We start from the raw sequence: 16,075 nt of genomic DNA, 5'->3' as shown, positions 1-16,075 counted from the left end.
TCTGATGGACAATGGAAAATTTCATATCAGTGTAAACTAGAATAGTTAGTATCTATGATTGGCTAAAGTATTAATAAACTAGTCAAGGTTCAACATACTTTGTAGTAATTTTTTTTTTAACTTCTACTCCATCAGATCCATTAGCTAATATTGTGAAAATGTTACCTACATAGTCCTAAAGCTCTTACCCAGTCCCATAGATCCAATTAAAAATTAGATTACCTAATCTTGTATCCTAGAAAAAGAGGAAAAGTTTCTAATATGTAGTTTCCTCATAAGTTGGTGTGATTCGGTGAAATCTGAATTAACTAAGGAAAAAAAGATTTGAGTTTTCAAATATATTTATTAAGTAATACATGCCAACTGCATCACAAATAGAAACCAAAAGTTTGCTTGGCACTGGACTTTGGATACAAGGATAGACACTTTTATGCATTAAAAAAATTTAACATAAACCAGGATACAAGATTAGGTAATCTGATTTCTAGTTGGAGGAAAAAATAGGGGCTAAGTTGAGAGGGGGGGAGAGTCAATAGGTACAATTCCCTGAAACCAAAAAAGGCATGCCCCCCCCATTATCCCTAAATGTCTGTATTCTATCAGAGAAACAAGGAAATAATTAACTGATTAACCAATATGGTATGTTTTCAAGTAAGACATATATAAGTTGTACAATTGTAAGAAAATTTTGCATCAGTCTTCAAATCTGATTGGATTTCTGGTCAGCATAATCTAGATCCTTAGTTAAGAGTATCTAAGCAACAGGTGAGCAGCTCTGTAGTACAGTGGATAGAGCACCAGGTCTACTCAAAAAGATCCGAGTTTAAATCTGGTTTCAGACATTCATTAGCTACATGACCCTGGACAAGTCATTTAATCCCTATTTGCTTCAGTTCTTCATCAGTAAAGTGGGAACATACTGGAGAAAGGAAATGGCAAACTACTCCACTATCTTTGCTGTCCATGGGGTTTTCTTGGCAAAGTAGCAGGAAGAGTCCAGCTTCCCAACCATGTAGAGCTAGGTTCAAACAATGTAATAAAGTTTTCTCAGAAAACAGAAACTGGACTTAATCCATAATTGAGTAGAAAAGGCACTGAGCTAGGTCCAGAATTGTGACTATAAGATGAAGTCAGCGTGATTCACTTAATTCCCATGGCTGAGAATGCATTTAAGAAGCACATATTTCCTATAACAAATTATACTATAGCAGCTCTAATATTAACAGAGATATAGGTCAAGATTTTTAGAGATCCGTAGAGGGCAGGAATTCTGAAAAGGTATACTTAAGGCTCAGTATGATTTAATCCTACAAGATATTAACTCAGTGGAATTGATGAGATTAGTTCCCTGGTGATATAATGATTGACTTATACTCAGTATGATGAACTGATTTGATTTTAACAAGTATTTAAGAGGACAGACAAAAGCAATGGCCTCTCAGAGAGGTCTCCTTGTATCATCTCGAATGAGGAGATCCATTCTGCAGGTCTGGGTTGGATCTCCAGCAGCCACCATCAGGTGGCTCCCGTGTATTTATAGCTCTCCCATATTCCAACACTGTAGACTATGGGCAATGGTCCCCCTGATATTGTGTGAGTATTAACAGCCCGAGAAAAACTGAAAAATAAAAGTAATGAATGCATATATTTTCTAAGAAGTGACCAATTCAAGAAACTGGAAACTGAGTGGAGAACACTTGGAGAACAGCTGAATAAATTATGGTATATAAATATTATTGTTCTATAAGAAATGATCAGCAGGATGATTTCAGAGCAACCTGGAGAACTGATGCCGAGTGAAATGAGCAGAACCAAGAGATCATTAAACACGGCAACAACAAGACTATACAATGATCAGTTCTGATGGACGTGGATCTCTTCAACAATGAGATAATTCAAACCAGTTCCAATTGTTCAGTGATGAAGAGAGGAGTCATGTACACCCAGAGAGAGGCCTGTGGGAACTGAGTGTGGCCCACAACATGGTGTTCTCACTCTGTTGTTTACTTGCCTTTTGTTTTCTCTCAGTTTTTTTTTCTTCCTTCTTGATCTGATTTTTCTTGTGTAGCAAGATAACTGAATAAATGTATACATACGTTGGATTTAACATGTTTAACATTGGACTACAAAAAAACATGCCATCTAGGGGAGGGGATGGGGGGAAGGAAGGGAAATTCTGGAACAGAAGGTTTTGCAAGGGTCAATGTTGAAAAACTACCTATGCATATGTTTTGTAAATAAAAAGCTTTAATAAAAAAAGTTACACACACACACACACACACACACACACACATATATATATATATATAGATATATAGATATAGATATATAGATATAGATCTATATATATAGATATATATACATATATATGTATATAAAGTGGCCAATTTAGACAATACTTGGCCTATAACTGTCATTGGCCTCAGCATCCCTCATAGCTATTAAAAACTACTAAATAAAAACAAGCAATGTCATTCATGAAAGATACAAAACCACAGAGAAAGAATATTTTTCTTCTAAGAGAAGCTGGGTCTAGCAGGAGGAATACAAAGAGGCTTGGAGAGACTTACATCAACTGATGCTGAGTGAAATGAGCAGAACCAGAAGATCACTGTACACTTCAATGCTGTATGAAGAGGTATTCTGATGGAAGTGGAAATCTTCAACATAAAGAAGAGCCAACTCACTTCCCAGTTGATCAATAATGGACAGAAACAACTACACCCAGAGAAGGAACACTGGGAAGTGAATGTAAATTGTTCGCACTACTGTCTATCTACCCAGGTTACTTATACCTTCGAATCTAATACTTAATGTGCAACAAGAAAATGGTATTTACACACATATATTGTATCTGGGTTATATTGTAACATATGTAAAATGTATGGGATTGTCTGTCATCAAGGGGAGGGAGTGGAGGAAGGGGGGGATAATTTGGAAAAAATGAATACAAGGGAAAATGTTATAAAATAAATAAATAAATAAATAATAAAAAAATAAAAAAAGAGAGGCAGCAGCAACAGCTGTGGGACATCTAATAAGTATGGTAGTCATCTTTCTCAGTGATACTTTATTCTCAACACATGTTAAATATTGACAAATGGAAGATCCTAGGAAGAAAATAGAAATAAAAGTCAAGAAATCCTTGGCATAGATCAAAGCTGAATTAAGGCCCAGAAATCAATATCTGTCTGGACTTTCCAATTCATGGATCAAGAGAAAGAAATAGTTAAATAAATAGTGGGATAAATAAATGGTGGGAGGTTGGGGCAGGAGGGGTAAAGAGGGGGAGAACTCCTGAAGGAAGATGTTAGCCATATCCAGAAAAAGAATTGTTGAAATTTAATGAATATTAAAGCATACTATGTTTTCCCACTAGGATTAATATGGAAATATGTCTTATATGATTGTACATATATAATGTATATACCAAATTGCTTGTTTTAAGGAGACGGGAAGGGAAAGGAAGGAAAATTTGAGAGTTAAAAATTTTTAAAAGGAATGTAAAACATTGTCTTTACATATATTTAGAAAAAATAAATGCTGTTTTTAAAAAATACAAAAAAAAAAAAAAAAAAAAAAAGAGAGAGAAGCTGGGTCTGCTTCCGAACTTGAAATTGATATAATAATTTTAAATCTTCCCACTGCTTCACCCTCAATCCCAGCAGCCATTGGCCTAACTCAACAATATAAGCTCTCTCTGGTAAGGGAAGATATCTCTATAAAAACATCAATAAGAAAGCATGGTATAAATGTTCAGTCTCAGAATCAAGTTTCGTTTTGTCACTATTTGCCAAGTGACAGTCTCACAAAGGGCCCTCAGTTTCCTCATTTCTATAAGTGTGTTCATTCAAAGGGAGAGGAGAAAAAAGGGGATTTACTAGATTAGAGTTTATTCAATCTACATTATATTAATTTTATGAGCTATTTAACATAAAACAATAAAACTATCTGAATAACAGCCCCAATAAAGTTTACTAAATAAAGAATTGCTTTATTAATACAAAAATGATTATAATTACACCATAAAATAACAAGATATTTAAACAGAGAAGTCATAACACACAGGTGGCATATCAATTTCATCCACAGTTGACAGAAGGCTTGAAGTAGACTCCAACAGATCTAGGAGAGAAAGAGTACAGTTAAGAAAACCTATATGTCTCTGACAAGGCCTCATAAATCACAGCCCTGTTAATAAAATTAAATCTCAACCCTGACCTGAATGTCCAACTGTGACCTTGAGCTTTTAGATCCTGATCACTGTGAAGCCTGCCTTTTAGGAGCATAAACAGAAGTCTGCTTCTCAAGAACCTATGTCAAGCCTTAAAGTCTTTCTGAAGCACCTATACTATCCTGCCCCTCAAATTTAATTGTATTCCTCTCTTTATCCATAACAAGCAGATGGATTTATACTAATGAAAATTACAGTACTAGAAAATATTTCAAAAAGCTCTGATCTCCACCAGTGCTCCCTACACTGATGCACTTTGCCCTACCTTAGAAAGACTTTATGCGTTGCTATTGCAAGGATTTGTTTCTTTATTCATAATTTAATTTGGCACCTGGTGACCAGCCTTTGGGTGATAATCTTCTCAGCACTTCTCTGCAGAACAAGTCCTCAAACAGCCAATGGGGCACTAACCTTACCAGAACCTGCTTGGGAGAGCCTGTCACAACCCGTGCCCAACCAGTAAAACAACAACCAGGCTGTGGGAGGGAAGGAACCTTAGATGACCTTGAAGCTCAACCCTCTTAGTTTTCAAAATGAGGAAATAGACTTAAGTGACTTGCCCAAGGTCACTCAGCTGCTAAGAAAGTAGACTGTTTGATTCCAAACTCCAGGGTCTTGACCTCTTGTCCTCAAAGAAGGAATTGGATCAGTGTAATAACAGCAGGCACCAAAAAATACTCATTACAGCTGGAAAATAGGTCTGAGCTAGTAAAACAATTTCAGTTTTCAATAATAACTCCATTTTCCATCTCCAAATTTTACAACCTGTTCCCAATGCCTGTAATTCTATCACTCCTCATCTCTGCCTCCTAGCTTCCTTGGATTCCTGGAAATCTTACCTAAGCACCTTCTGCAAAAAAACTCATTCAGTTTTCCTTTAATGCCTTTCCTCTAATAGTAATCTCTATTTATTTTGTATATATTCAGTTTTCTATAATAAGGAAAGATTATGACCTTTGCATGCCATTCTTTGCTATTGCCAAGAGGCCTTTCTTTCTATCAGCTTGAGGATGCTCTCATCTTAGCCAAGAAGAAGAAGAATTAGAAGAATTTACACCGTGAATCGTTGATATTTCAAGAAAAAAAAAAAAAATGACAATCAGTAGTTGCTTTCTGGTTTAATCATACCTCAAGATATCACTCCTGATTTTAATCTTGAATTGAGAGTTGCCAAAATGGCTTATCTTTTTTAACCTAGCAGCTTATCATTGAGGCCTTTTAATGGAAAGTCTTTCCCTACTGATAAGCTGTTTATTTTTGTCAGATTATTTCATTCCCTAAAAATGTGACCTGTACAACTCTTTCTTCTTACTGCATACAAGTGTCCTAAAACAGGAATATCTAATCGCTTACTATCCCTAAGTAGAATAAGGAAAAGGAAGGAAGAGAGTGGAAGAAATCATAAGTGATAACTTACCAGACTCCCACGTCATAGAAGGCAATAGCACAGGTGAAGGTGGAAGTTCTACAAGTTTTTCAAATGACTTTTCCGTTTTAAGCATCAGGAGGGGAACACCATTCAGTGGCAGATTTGCAAGCTGGTGTTCTTCAGGTACGTCAAAACTCTCAAATTCTGTTTAAATGATAAGCCCCTCTATTAATTCCAGGTATTTCAACCCTCTTCTTAAGAGCCAAATGTGTTTCCCTTATATTAAGACCTTACTTTTTTTTTAAACTGGGAAGAAATATTTATAAATAAAATTAAATTTGTCATTTATATAAAGCATATTGTCTGGCACACAGCAGGACCTTAGTCAAATATCTGCTAATTGACTAGACTTTTTTCCAAAAATTCAAAGAATCTTCTCAAAAAGAGCAGACTGTATAGACATTTCTTTCTCTCCAACACAACCACCACCTTGATGCAAGCCCTCATCACCTTACCCTTGGCCTACTGCAACAACCTTATGGTTAGTCTCCCTCATCTTTCCTCATTTCAATCTATCCTCCCTTCAGCTGATCTTCATAAAGTCTGAACATGTTCCCCTCTGCCACTTTCTCACATTCAATGAAGTCCAGTGGCTTCCTGTTATCACCGGGATCAAGTATAAAATGCTGTTTGGCTCCATAACCTAGCCCCTTCCTGCCTTTCCAACCTTCTCATACCTTATTTTCCTCCATATTCTGTGATCCAGTATCACTAGCTCCCTTGCTATTCCTCAATTTCCTCATTTCCCAACTCCAAATTTTACAACCTGTCCTTTGAAATTCTATCCTTCCTCATCTCTGCCTCCTGGCTTCCTTGGATTCTTGCAAATCTTGCCTACGCACCTTCTGCAAGAAATCTCATCCAGTTGTCCTAATCTTAGTGCTTTTCCTCCGAAACTATTCTCAATTTAACTTGTATATATCTTGTTTGTATATAGCTTTTTGAATGTTATCTGCCTTATAAGAACACAGACCGGTTTGGAGAAGGTAGGTAACTTTCTTTGAAGGCATTTAATAAATGTTACTAACTCCCTCCTTAAAATTACCTAGGAAGCATTTTCAAAAAGGATTTACCCCAGCAACCATACCTTATACACAGTAGATACCAAATACATTTGTGGAATAAATAAAAGACCTTAAAATATGACAAGCCATAGGTCATAACTATATCTAGGTAGTGACTCACAGTTAAAATGAAAACACCCTAGAGAAGCCAAATATACTCATAACAAATGTTAGGTAATAAAGAATGCATACTACCTAGTGGGTTGAAGGGAAAGAAATTTTCTATTTCTGGACATGTTTCATTTGAGAACGGAACCGAGGTTTTTTCTGTGGCAATCTTTTCAGTCATCTAAAGAAGAAAATATACAGAATTTGTTAAGTCAGACATCACTTCCCATCTATTCTCACATGTGAGATGATTAAGAGTATAAATTATTATGACTAAGCTACCAAGCTTATACTTAGAAAATTTTATGCTAACTTTAAAACAATTCTAGCTTCTTTATGTGTCATTATAGTTCAAAGATAAAACTCAGCATATTGTTCTGGTAGCATAACTCAATCTTTACTAAGAATAAAAAATACTGAGTCCTTAGTCTTTACTGGTTATATGTCAATACATTTTACTAGGAATGAATATTGAAGTCAATTTAAAAAACAGTCCATTCAATTATCTGCACTAGTGGAGGGAGAACACTGATATGAATAATCTAAAATAACAGATAACACCAAAAGTTGGTTTTTAAACACATCATGATTTTCCAGCAGGTTTATAATCCTAATTATATTTTGTTTAGTTAATATTAAAATGAGTTTGCATTTTTTGAGCACACTTCAAATATGCAAGGGAAGAAAGTGCTACAAATATTTCAAATGGATTCTGTCTTTTAACTGATTATAATGTTTTATCATTTTATTTCTCTTTATTTGATGGCTCCTAATCCAGTACTTCATCCTCACTATGACCTTTAATCCTTCTATCCCTCAGCTCTTTCCTAGGTCATCATCCCTTCACTAGCTACCATCTCCTTTCTTCCCTTGGTGAACCAGTTCCAACTCTATACCAGAATCTCTCAGTCCTTTAACCCATCACTGATCATGCTTTTATAAGTCTCAATTTTGGATGCTTTCACCATTCACTGCCTTTACTCTGAGATTCATATGCGGCCAAATGGAATTAGAGAAAAACTTATGTTGATGGGTCTACTACAAACATATTCTGCACAATCTCACTTGGGCTCCCTACATAGCTCCCTAATTCATTTTCCCACTCACCACAGTGTTTCTTCTAAACCTTTCTTCCTTTCTCAATCCTTCTATGGCACCCCCTTTTTCCCCCTCTTCTCTCACCTGAAGACTTGGACTTTTTCTTCACTGAGAAAAATCAAATTTGTTTACCATTCACTCAATTCTCTCCATTTCATTTCACATCACTGAATTGTCTTCCTCCATTACCTTCACATATTCCAGGGGAAGAAATGGCTCCTTCTCCTTACCAAGGCAAGTTCCCCACCTGAACCCTTGACTCCACTCCATCGTGCCTTCCCCAACATGTTACCTCCCTGCCATCATCCCCGCTCTCACTAAACTCCTTGAGAAAGCTGCCGACAATTTGTGACTCCATTTCTTCTCCTTGCTCTCTTCTAAATCTTCCGACTTCATTCAAAAACAAAAACAAAACACTTTCCAATGTCATTAATTGCCCACTCATGGAACTTTTCTCATTTCTTATCCTTCTCAACCTCTCTGTAGCCTCTGACAATGTTATTCACTCTTCTTCTTTTTATTTGATTCTCTAGGTTTTTGTGACATTACTTTCTCTAAATTCTTTTCCAACTTCTGTAATGGCTCCTTTGCCAGATCATAATTCAAATCACTGACATCATAGGCATCCCTCAAGGGTCTGTGGACCCTCCTTTCCCTCTATACTATTATGCTATTTCACTTGGTGATTTCATTGACTACCTATGGTCAAGTACCTTCTCTCTCTAGATGACTTTCAGATCTATTTATAAAGTGCTAACTTCTCTCCTAAGCTCCAGTCTCACACATCACTAAATGCCTACTGGATATCTCAAACAAAATACCCCAAGGAAAAACTAATTCAACATGTCCAAAATAAAGCTCCTCTTTTCTCCCAAATCTTCCCTTCTTCCCAACTTCTCTATTACTGTTGAAGGTATGAGAAATGGTAGATACATTTCCATGGAGAAATTTTAAAAAAACAGAAATCTAAAAACAGAAATAGTCCAGAAAAGGTGAGCAGGGAAGCGCCTGAAGCCAGCTGATACTGGGTAAACTGGATAGAGCTAATCATGTAGCCGAAAAAGCTGAAAATAGGACAAAAGTCATAACAAAGCTAAAGCAGGCATGATTAATTGCTTTATACATTTTAACTTCTCCTCCCAGGAGAAGCTAAGGCTCATTTTGATGGTCATACAATATATGCAACAGGAAGGGGGATGTGTTAAGGAGCATATGTTGTAGGAATTGAGGAAAGAATGTTAACTTCATTATCCCAAGTCATTGGGGAGATGAGGGACAGACTTGCCACAGGGAAAAGAGATAGGGCTATGCTCTTGCCTCTGTAAAGTTGTTGCTCATTCTGGAGTTTCACACTACTTCCTACAGGGACATATTAAAAGTTTAAACTGATTCACTCATCCTGAGTTTGTTCATTTACTGCACCCTTACTGGGGTTCAGAATTTTGTTTCCAACAAAGGCACCCACCGTCCTGCTGCCCAAACCAAGTCAGCCACCTCAGTTTCATTCTTAACGTTTTCTCACATTCACTCCACATGTCCAATCTGTTGCTATGTCTTCCTGTTATTTCTACTTTCACCACATGTCTCATAAATATCCCTATCTGTCCACTCACTGTTGTCCCCTGACACAAGCTCTCCTCTCCCATCTGGACCACTGCCAAAAATCTTTGCTGTGCAGAGCTGTTCATTCTACACACCTTTACCAAAGTGCTCTTCCCAAAGTACAGATCTGACCACATAATTCTCCTATTCAATAAATCCTACATCTGGAATGCTCTCCCTCCTCACCTAATTCTCCTGGTTTCCTTCAAGACTTGGCTCAAATTCCAACTCAGTTATATGCCTTTGCCAGTCTCCCCCCTGACTTCTCTCCAAGATTCTCTCACATTTACAATGTATTTATCTTGGATGTGAGTAGCATGCTGCTTGAGGACAAGAATAATGTTTTTGCTTCTTTTTTTTATGCCCTGTGCTTAGGACAATGCCCAATAAGTAATAAGCCCCTTTTAAAATGTCAGTTGATTGACTAGAGAGAAAATAGGTAGATTCCCATCAACTGGCGAAATGGCTAAATAAATTTTGGTACTTAGCATAACAGAATATTATTGTACTATAAATACGATATCATGAATATAGAGAAGCATGGAAAAATATATCATCCAGAGCCTCCATTCTCACAGATGTCTAAAGAAATATCATCTTGAAATACCAAAAATCTAGCTTACATTTTTGGCTGTGAAGTTTTGCCCTTTCTGTTTGAGAGGTCCTTTTCTCTTCCCCACCAAGTTTTCCTTTTCTGTCGTCCTGTTGACAGGCCCCAAAGCCTTTCTGACAGATTTGGATACAGTTGGAGTTGCAGCAAACACTTTGCCAGCCTTGGGAGTTGAAATCTGAGCTCTTCCAGATAAGGCTTTGATTGCTGAAAAAAACAATTGTGATCAGAATCCCCTACTCTGGAATAACTACACCAAGTTATGCTGTTGCCCAATACGTGAAACTTCCACTGTATATACGCTCTTGCCTCTGCAACAGTGACCCTGACAATTGCTTTGGGATTATTTCAAAATGCCAAAACTCAAGATTTTCTCCTCTTCATAAAGTTATCTCGATAAATGGCTTATCAAAATGGTATTTGGTTAATCCAAGCACAACGGTTATTTTATAATGAATGCCCCAGATTGTGTACATAGCAGGCCTCAGGGAAGGGCTAACTATTAAGAGATACATTTAAAGATATTTCTAAAAACACATTACTTAGAATAGACATCAGTACAATAAGAAGGTATAGATTCCATGGTAGTTATATGAACATGATATGACCAGTGGAAGCATATAATGTAATTTAAACTTATTAAAGTCTTTGTTCCAAAAAAATAAATAAAAATTGGGAGCCCTATTTAGCTCCCTACCCCCCCCCAAAAAAAAGTGGGGAAGATACTCACCCATAGGAGTAAGGGAGTCTATTACTGATACTGATTAAAACAGAAGAGAAAATCCAGACCAAAGGAAAGGATGCAGAGATGCAGATACATTACTCTTATTTGTTGAGCAGTATCAGATATCCATTGTCATTTGACAACTGCCACTTTGATAGAATTTGAAGTCTGGAAGTAAAATTCCCCCTTCTTTTTGTTTTTTCCTTTATTATTCTAGATATTTTATTTTCCAAATGCATTTTATTATTATTTTATCAAGTTTTATAAAGTATCCTTTTAATAATTTGATCAGCATAGCATTAAAGCTATAAATTTACAGTATTATCATTTTTATTACATTGGCATGACCCAATCATGAGCAGTGAATATTTCTTCAGTTATTTAAAAGATTCTTTAGTAATAAATGTTTTATAACTAAATCTAAACAAAATTTTTGTATAATTTAATAAATTCATTCCCAGATATTTTATGCCCTTTGGGATTTCCTTTTTTATTATGCCTCTTGGATTCTGTTATTCTATATAGAAATGCCACTGATTTCTAGGGCTCGTTTTTGTAGTTAGCCGAAACTATAAATTGTCTTGATTAGTATCTTTGCCGGTCCCCTAGAATTTGCTAAGTAAACCATGAGGATGCAGACACATTTTTTAAAGTACATACACCTTATACAACTTCCACGGCAGCCCTTCAGAAGTGAAAATTTTATTCACAACAATCCTGCACGCCCATCAGAATCCAGTAAACTTACACTTCAGCCTGTCTTTAGGTGCCACATGAGAGCCTGGTTCTCCATTCTCCTTATCGACATAGATTAGAGTCGCCATTCTGGATTACTGTAGAGGAAAAAATACAAAGAGGGCAGCCCCCTGTAGCGGAGAAGTCAAATGGTCCAAGCCCAACAGTAACTGTGCTTCAATCCTTACTTTAACTACTGGCTAAAGCTGACAATGGGGCCCTACTCTCCTCATCTGGGGCATGAAGGGATTTTAATGAGATGATCTTTGAGTTCCCTTTCAGTTCTTTTAACTATGACTCATAAATGAATGAAAAAGCACTTACTAAGTACTTTCCATAAGAGTAGCACTGTGTTAAGAAATGTATCAGACAGAAAAGTAGGCCAGAGCCTGTCCTCAAGAAACTCACATTCTAATAGGGAGAGGAGGCACATATAAGGAGTTTCTGGTACAAGCCAGATGGAAAGGCCCAGTGGTACTTGCTATGCAGTGTTCGAGCAGCAGGACCCCTTAGGAATTCTGGGCCAGTGGTCTTCAAACTTTTTAAATAGGGGGCCGTTCCCTGTCCCTCAGACTGTGAGAGGGCTGGACTAGAGTAAAAACAAAAGCTCACACTCTGTCTCCGCCCCTCAGCCCATCTGCCATAACCTGGTGGGCCACATATACGTCCTCAGCGGCCACATCTGGCCCGTGGGCCGTAGTTTGAGAATCCCTAAACCCTTACCAAGTTCTCACACTTTCAAATACAAAGCAGCAGCAGTTCCCAGAGACCTGGGCCAGCATTTAGTGAGTACGCAGGTTAATAAACTAGAATCATTTAAATCAGTAAGTAGGAATTGGTTTTTGCTCCCACCAGTACCCGTTTTACAGAGTAGGCTCTCAAACATTTGTGAAGGTCAGCCAAGGAAAAGAGCTGAATTCAAAACCAGAAAAGTGAAGAATCCAAAGCCAGGACTGCTTGGTACCCTTATTCAATTCCAACAAGGAGATAGGGACTTTCTGATTTCCTTTCTTCTCTCTTAAGCCTCCTGCTCAAGAAATCCACCATATCAATGGTCTCCCCCTCATTAAAAACTCTTCCCTGAGGGCAAAGTCAGGGAATATAGTTATGAATATGCTAGATGCTTATGCTGAATGGCCACAGTCTATTTCTACTGTTTCTTAAAGGGAAAAGTGGTATAGTATAGAGAGAGAGAGGTCTTCCTCAAAATCAGGAAGATCTGGGTTCAAGTCCTACCTGTGGAACATTGGCTAAAGAGCCCTGGGAAAAGTCACTTAAATCTTCAGTGCTCTAAGCAATGTTACAGAGGAGGTACAGACTTGCACTGGTAAAGGGATTATCACCTCCCAGAAGTTCCCCATCCTAATGAAATCAGAGGTTGCATCTGCATCCCTGAGAAAGAGCACTGAAATTAAAAGCAGAAAACCTGGGTCCAAATTCCAGCTGTGTATCTGCCTGACCTCTTCAGAGGTCAGTTTCCTCCTCTAAGATTCAAAGGCCAGGACCAGAGGCCCCAAGGAGGGGGGAGGGGGGCTCTAAATTTGATCCCAAGGGTAAACTTTTCCGCTTGGCATTTAAGCCCCTCACAATCAGCTTCCAGCACATGTTTTTTTTCAGGTGCATACATTACTTCTCACAGTGGGTACTAAGGCACAGCCAATCTGGTCTTCTTTCTCACATTCTACAGCTCCCTCTCCTCTATGTTTTTGCATAGGCTGTCCCAGGTGCTGGGATTCATTCCTTCTTCCTCGTCCCCATCTGCCTTTGCTCATCTACAGAGCTCCCTGCCTCAAAGGACCTTTCTTTATTTTTATTTATTTCTTTATAGCACTATATGGTTTGCAAAGCTTTTTACATATGGCATCTCATTTGATCCTCACAACAATCCTGAGAGGTGGGTACTGTTATCCCCATTTTACAGATGAGGAAACTGAGGCCTGCCCAGTCACAGGACAGTGTCTTAGGCCCCTCCTGACGCTAGGTCCGGCTCTGGGCACCCGGCTGCCTGTCACTGATCCCGGAGCTTTCCGCTTCTGCATTACTTAAAACTTGATTAGCGAGGCAGCGGGGATGGAGGGCCCTGACACCGGTCCGAGCCCTGTCTCCGACACCCACCCTTGTAACTTAACAGGAAGCACAGTCTGTGTCAATTACTTGCAGAGAAGATGCCAATCAGTACTGGTAGAAGTCTCCTGCACTAAGCAAACCGGCGGTTCCGGTAATTGTAGCATAGATTTAACCCTTTACTGCGATAAGCCTTATGACAGTTTATTTCATTAATTTATGCATGTGACTCATGCTTCCCAAGAATGTAAACTCCCAGTTTGCTTACTGGGTCTATATACACTCAGAGCCTAGCACTCTCTGTGGCACACAGTAGGCGCTTAATATATGGGCCGGCTGCCGGGGGTGGCAGGCTGCCCCGAGAGCGCGCCGCTCCTCAGCGCAAGCGCAGCCTAGAGTCCCGGGAGTCTCCGGGAGCCCGAGCGCTCCCAGACAGTCCGGGGGCTCAGATCGCTCGCGTCACTCTCTCTGCCTCCACGGCCGCCCGGGCGGACACGGTCGGCGGCTCAGCCGTTTCCTCGCATTCTACCTCCCAGCTTCTCTTCGAGGGCCTGTTCTGAGGCAAGCCCCCGGCCTGCGTCCGTGTCCCCACCTCCAAACCTAGCGACCGGACTCAAGCTTCCGTCTCCCCTCCACCCCAGGCCCACTACTCACGTGGAGCCCTCACCGTCAGCTGGGCCGAAAAACAGAGCGGAGCCAACCACCGAGCCGCCCCACCGCAGCCGTTAGCAGCCTAGCTGGCCTTGTTTTCCCAAGACTGTGTTTAAACTGGAGCAAGCGCCCTCATTGGCTCTCCGGCATCAGGGGCGGGGCGAAACCGCCGAATGAGCCAATGAGAGAGCCCTCCCAAGTCCGGCCAACTTTATAACAGGGGCAAGAGGAGAGAAAAAAAACTCTTGCGGGATCTTCTTCATAGAAGGAAACTGTGCCTGCACCCGGAAGCCATGAAATCTGAAGTTCAAATCCTACCTCCTATATCCAAGCAGGCTTTTAATGTGACATCACTGAGCATTTAAAAAAATATGTTGATAATTGTATTGTAATATAATTCTGTTCTTTTGTTAGTCTATATATATGCATATATGTGTGTGTGTATTTTTTCCATGCATTTAAAAACATTATTTTAAGAAGGAATCCACAGGCTTCATCAAACTGACAAAGTCGTCCAAACCTATGACCAACTATATGAGCCTGGACAAGGTCCCTTAACCTCTTGGATCCAGTTTTTCCTGTAAAAATTGTCAAAAATATGTTGATAACTATTGCAGTATAATTGTGTCCCTTTGCTAGTATATATATATATATATATATATATATATATATATATATATATATATACATATATATATATACATACATATATATATGCATATATATATGTATACATATACATATTTTTTTTTAATTTCATGCATTTAAGGACAATATTTTAAGAAGAGACTGCCTAAGGGCCAAAAGATCATTATGTACTTCAACAACAATACTGAAGGCTTGAACAACAAGCCTAAAGAGGGACACAGTACAAAAACTTTCTTTAAAAACAGAGAAGTTGAACACTTTAAATGATTTCCAAAAATTAATAGGAGATATCCAATGGATGTGTCCAGTGTTAGGCTTAACTACCAATCAACTGCAACCTCTATATGACATTTTAAGGGGAGACAGTGCTTTAAACTCACCAAGCCAGCTTACAAAAGAAGCACAAGAGGCTTTGAGAGAAGTTGAACTGGCTTTATCCAATGTGGTTGAAAGAGTCACTCAAAAACCCTTGGAAATGTCAGTTTTTGCTACAAAAGAAGCACCCACAGCAGTCAAGGAGACAGTGTGATTGAGTGGGTGAACCTCCCAGCACAATCAGAACAAAGTCTTACTCCTTACCCAGTGCTTGTGGCTAGGATTTTATTAAAGGCTATTAAGAGAGTAATGCAATTATCTGGAATAAGTCCTGAAAAAATATACACATTCTATACTAACGCACAAATTAATGTATGCTGTGAGACCATCCCAGAATGGCAAATTTTATTGGCCGCAGCTCCAAATTTTGCACATGGATCTCCATTAAAGATAACCCGGCTACTACATAATTGGCAATGGATTTTTGAAGAAAAGGTTTCTAAGGTTCCTCTTAAAGGACCAACAATTTTTACAGACGCCTCCAAAGAAAATATTTGTGCTGCATATTCTCATGATTTAACCATAAAGAGAGTAATCAGGACTCCTTTTCAGTCCACTCAACAGAATGAATTATTTGCTATCATGCTAGCTCTTATTACCCAGGAGACGTAAATATAATTACTGATTCAGCCTATTCAGTAGGTGTGGTACAAAGAATTGCCACAGCCCAAATAAAATTTGCAGCCTCTAATATTTATCAGCTCTTTAAGGAACTTCAAGAGCAAGTGAGAAA

General features: G+C 38.6%; 1 protein-coding gene across 3 annotated transcripts; it reads right to left on the bottom strand.

Annotated features, from left to right (window-relative positions):
- Nucleotides 1-3,970: 3,970 nt before the first annotated feature.
- On the bottom strand, nt 3,971-14,483 carry PTTG1 (PTTG1 regulator of sister chromatid separation, securin). Of its 3 annotated transcripts, none has more exons than XM_074291980.1 (6): nt 14,336-14,483; nt 11,618-11,702; nt 10,159-10,352; nt 6,923-7,016; nt 5,652-5,807; nt 3,971-4,125 (listed from the first exon to the last, which is right to left on the bottom strand). In XM_074291980.1, exons 2-6 carry the CDS (start codon nt 11,691-11,693, stop codon nt 4,043-4,045), a joined length of 603 nt encoding a protein of 200 aa, XP_074148081.1. In that variant the 5' UTR covers nt 11,694-11,702; nt 14,336-14,483; the 3' UTR covers nt 3,971-4,042. The 3 variants fall into 3 exon arrangements, with proteins under 3 accessions (XP_074148081.1, XP_074148080.1, XP_074148082.1); XM_074291979.1 differs by having other exon boundaries at nt 14,323-14,440; XM_074291981.1 differs by lacking the exon at nt 14,336-14,483 and adding an exon at nt 12,841-13,082.
- Nucleotides 14,484-16,075: the final 1,592 nt, after the last annotated feature.

The sequence above is a fragment of the Sminthopsis crassicaudata genome, chromosome 2 (assembly GCF_048593235.1).
Source record: "Sminthopsis crassicaudata isolate SCR6 chromosome 2, ASM4859323v1, whole genome shotgun sequence".
In the NCBI taxonomy this organism is placed as follows: domain Eukaryota; kingdom Metazoa; phylum Chordata; class Mammalia; order Dasyuromorphia; family Dasyuridae; genus Sminthopsis; species Sminthopsis crassicaudata.
Note: the sequence above shows the minus strand (reverse complement) of the source record. Positions and strands in the feature narration are given on the sequence as shown.

Excerpts from the sequence above, each read along its gene's own strand:
- PTTG1 (XM_074291980.1), bottom strand. The coding sequence starts at position 11,693 with ATGGCGACTCTAATCTATGTCGATAAGGAGAATGGAGAACCAGGCTCT. Across the intron at positions 7,017-10,158 it reads AAAACTTCACAGCCAAAAAT|ATGACTGAAAAGATTGCCAC; the intron begins GTAAGCTAGATT and ends TTTCTTCTTTAG. Across the intron at positions 4,126-5,651 it reads TTCTATGACGTGGGAGTCTG|ATCTGTTGGAGTCTACTTCA; the intron begins GTAAGTTATCAC and ends TTTCTCTCCTAG.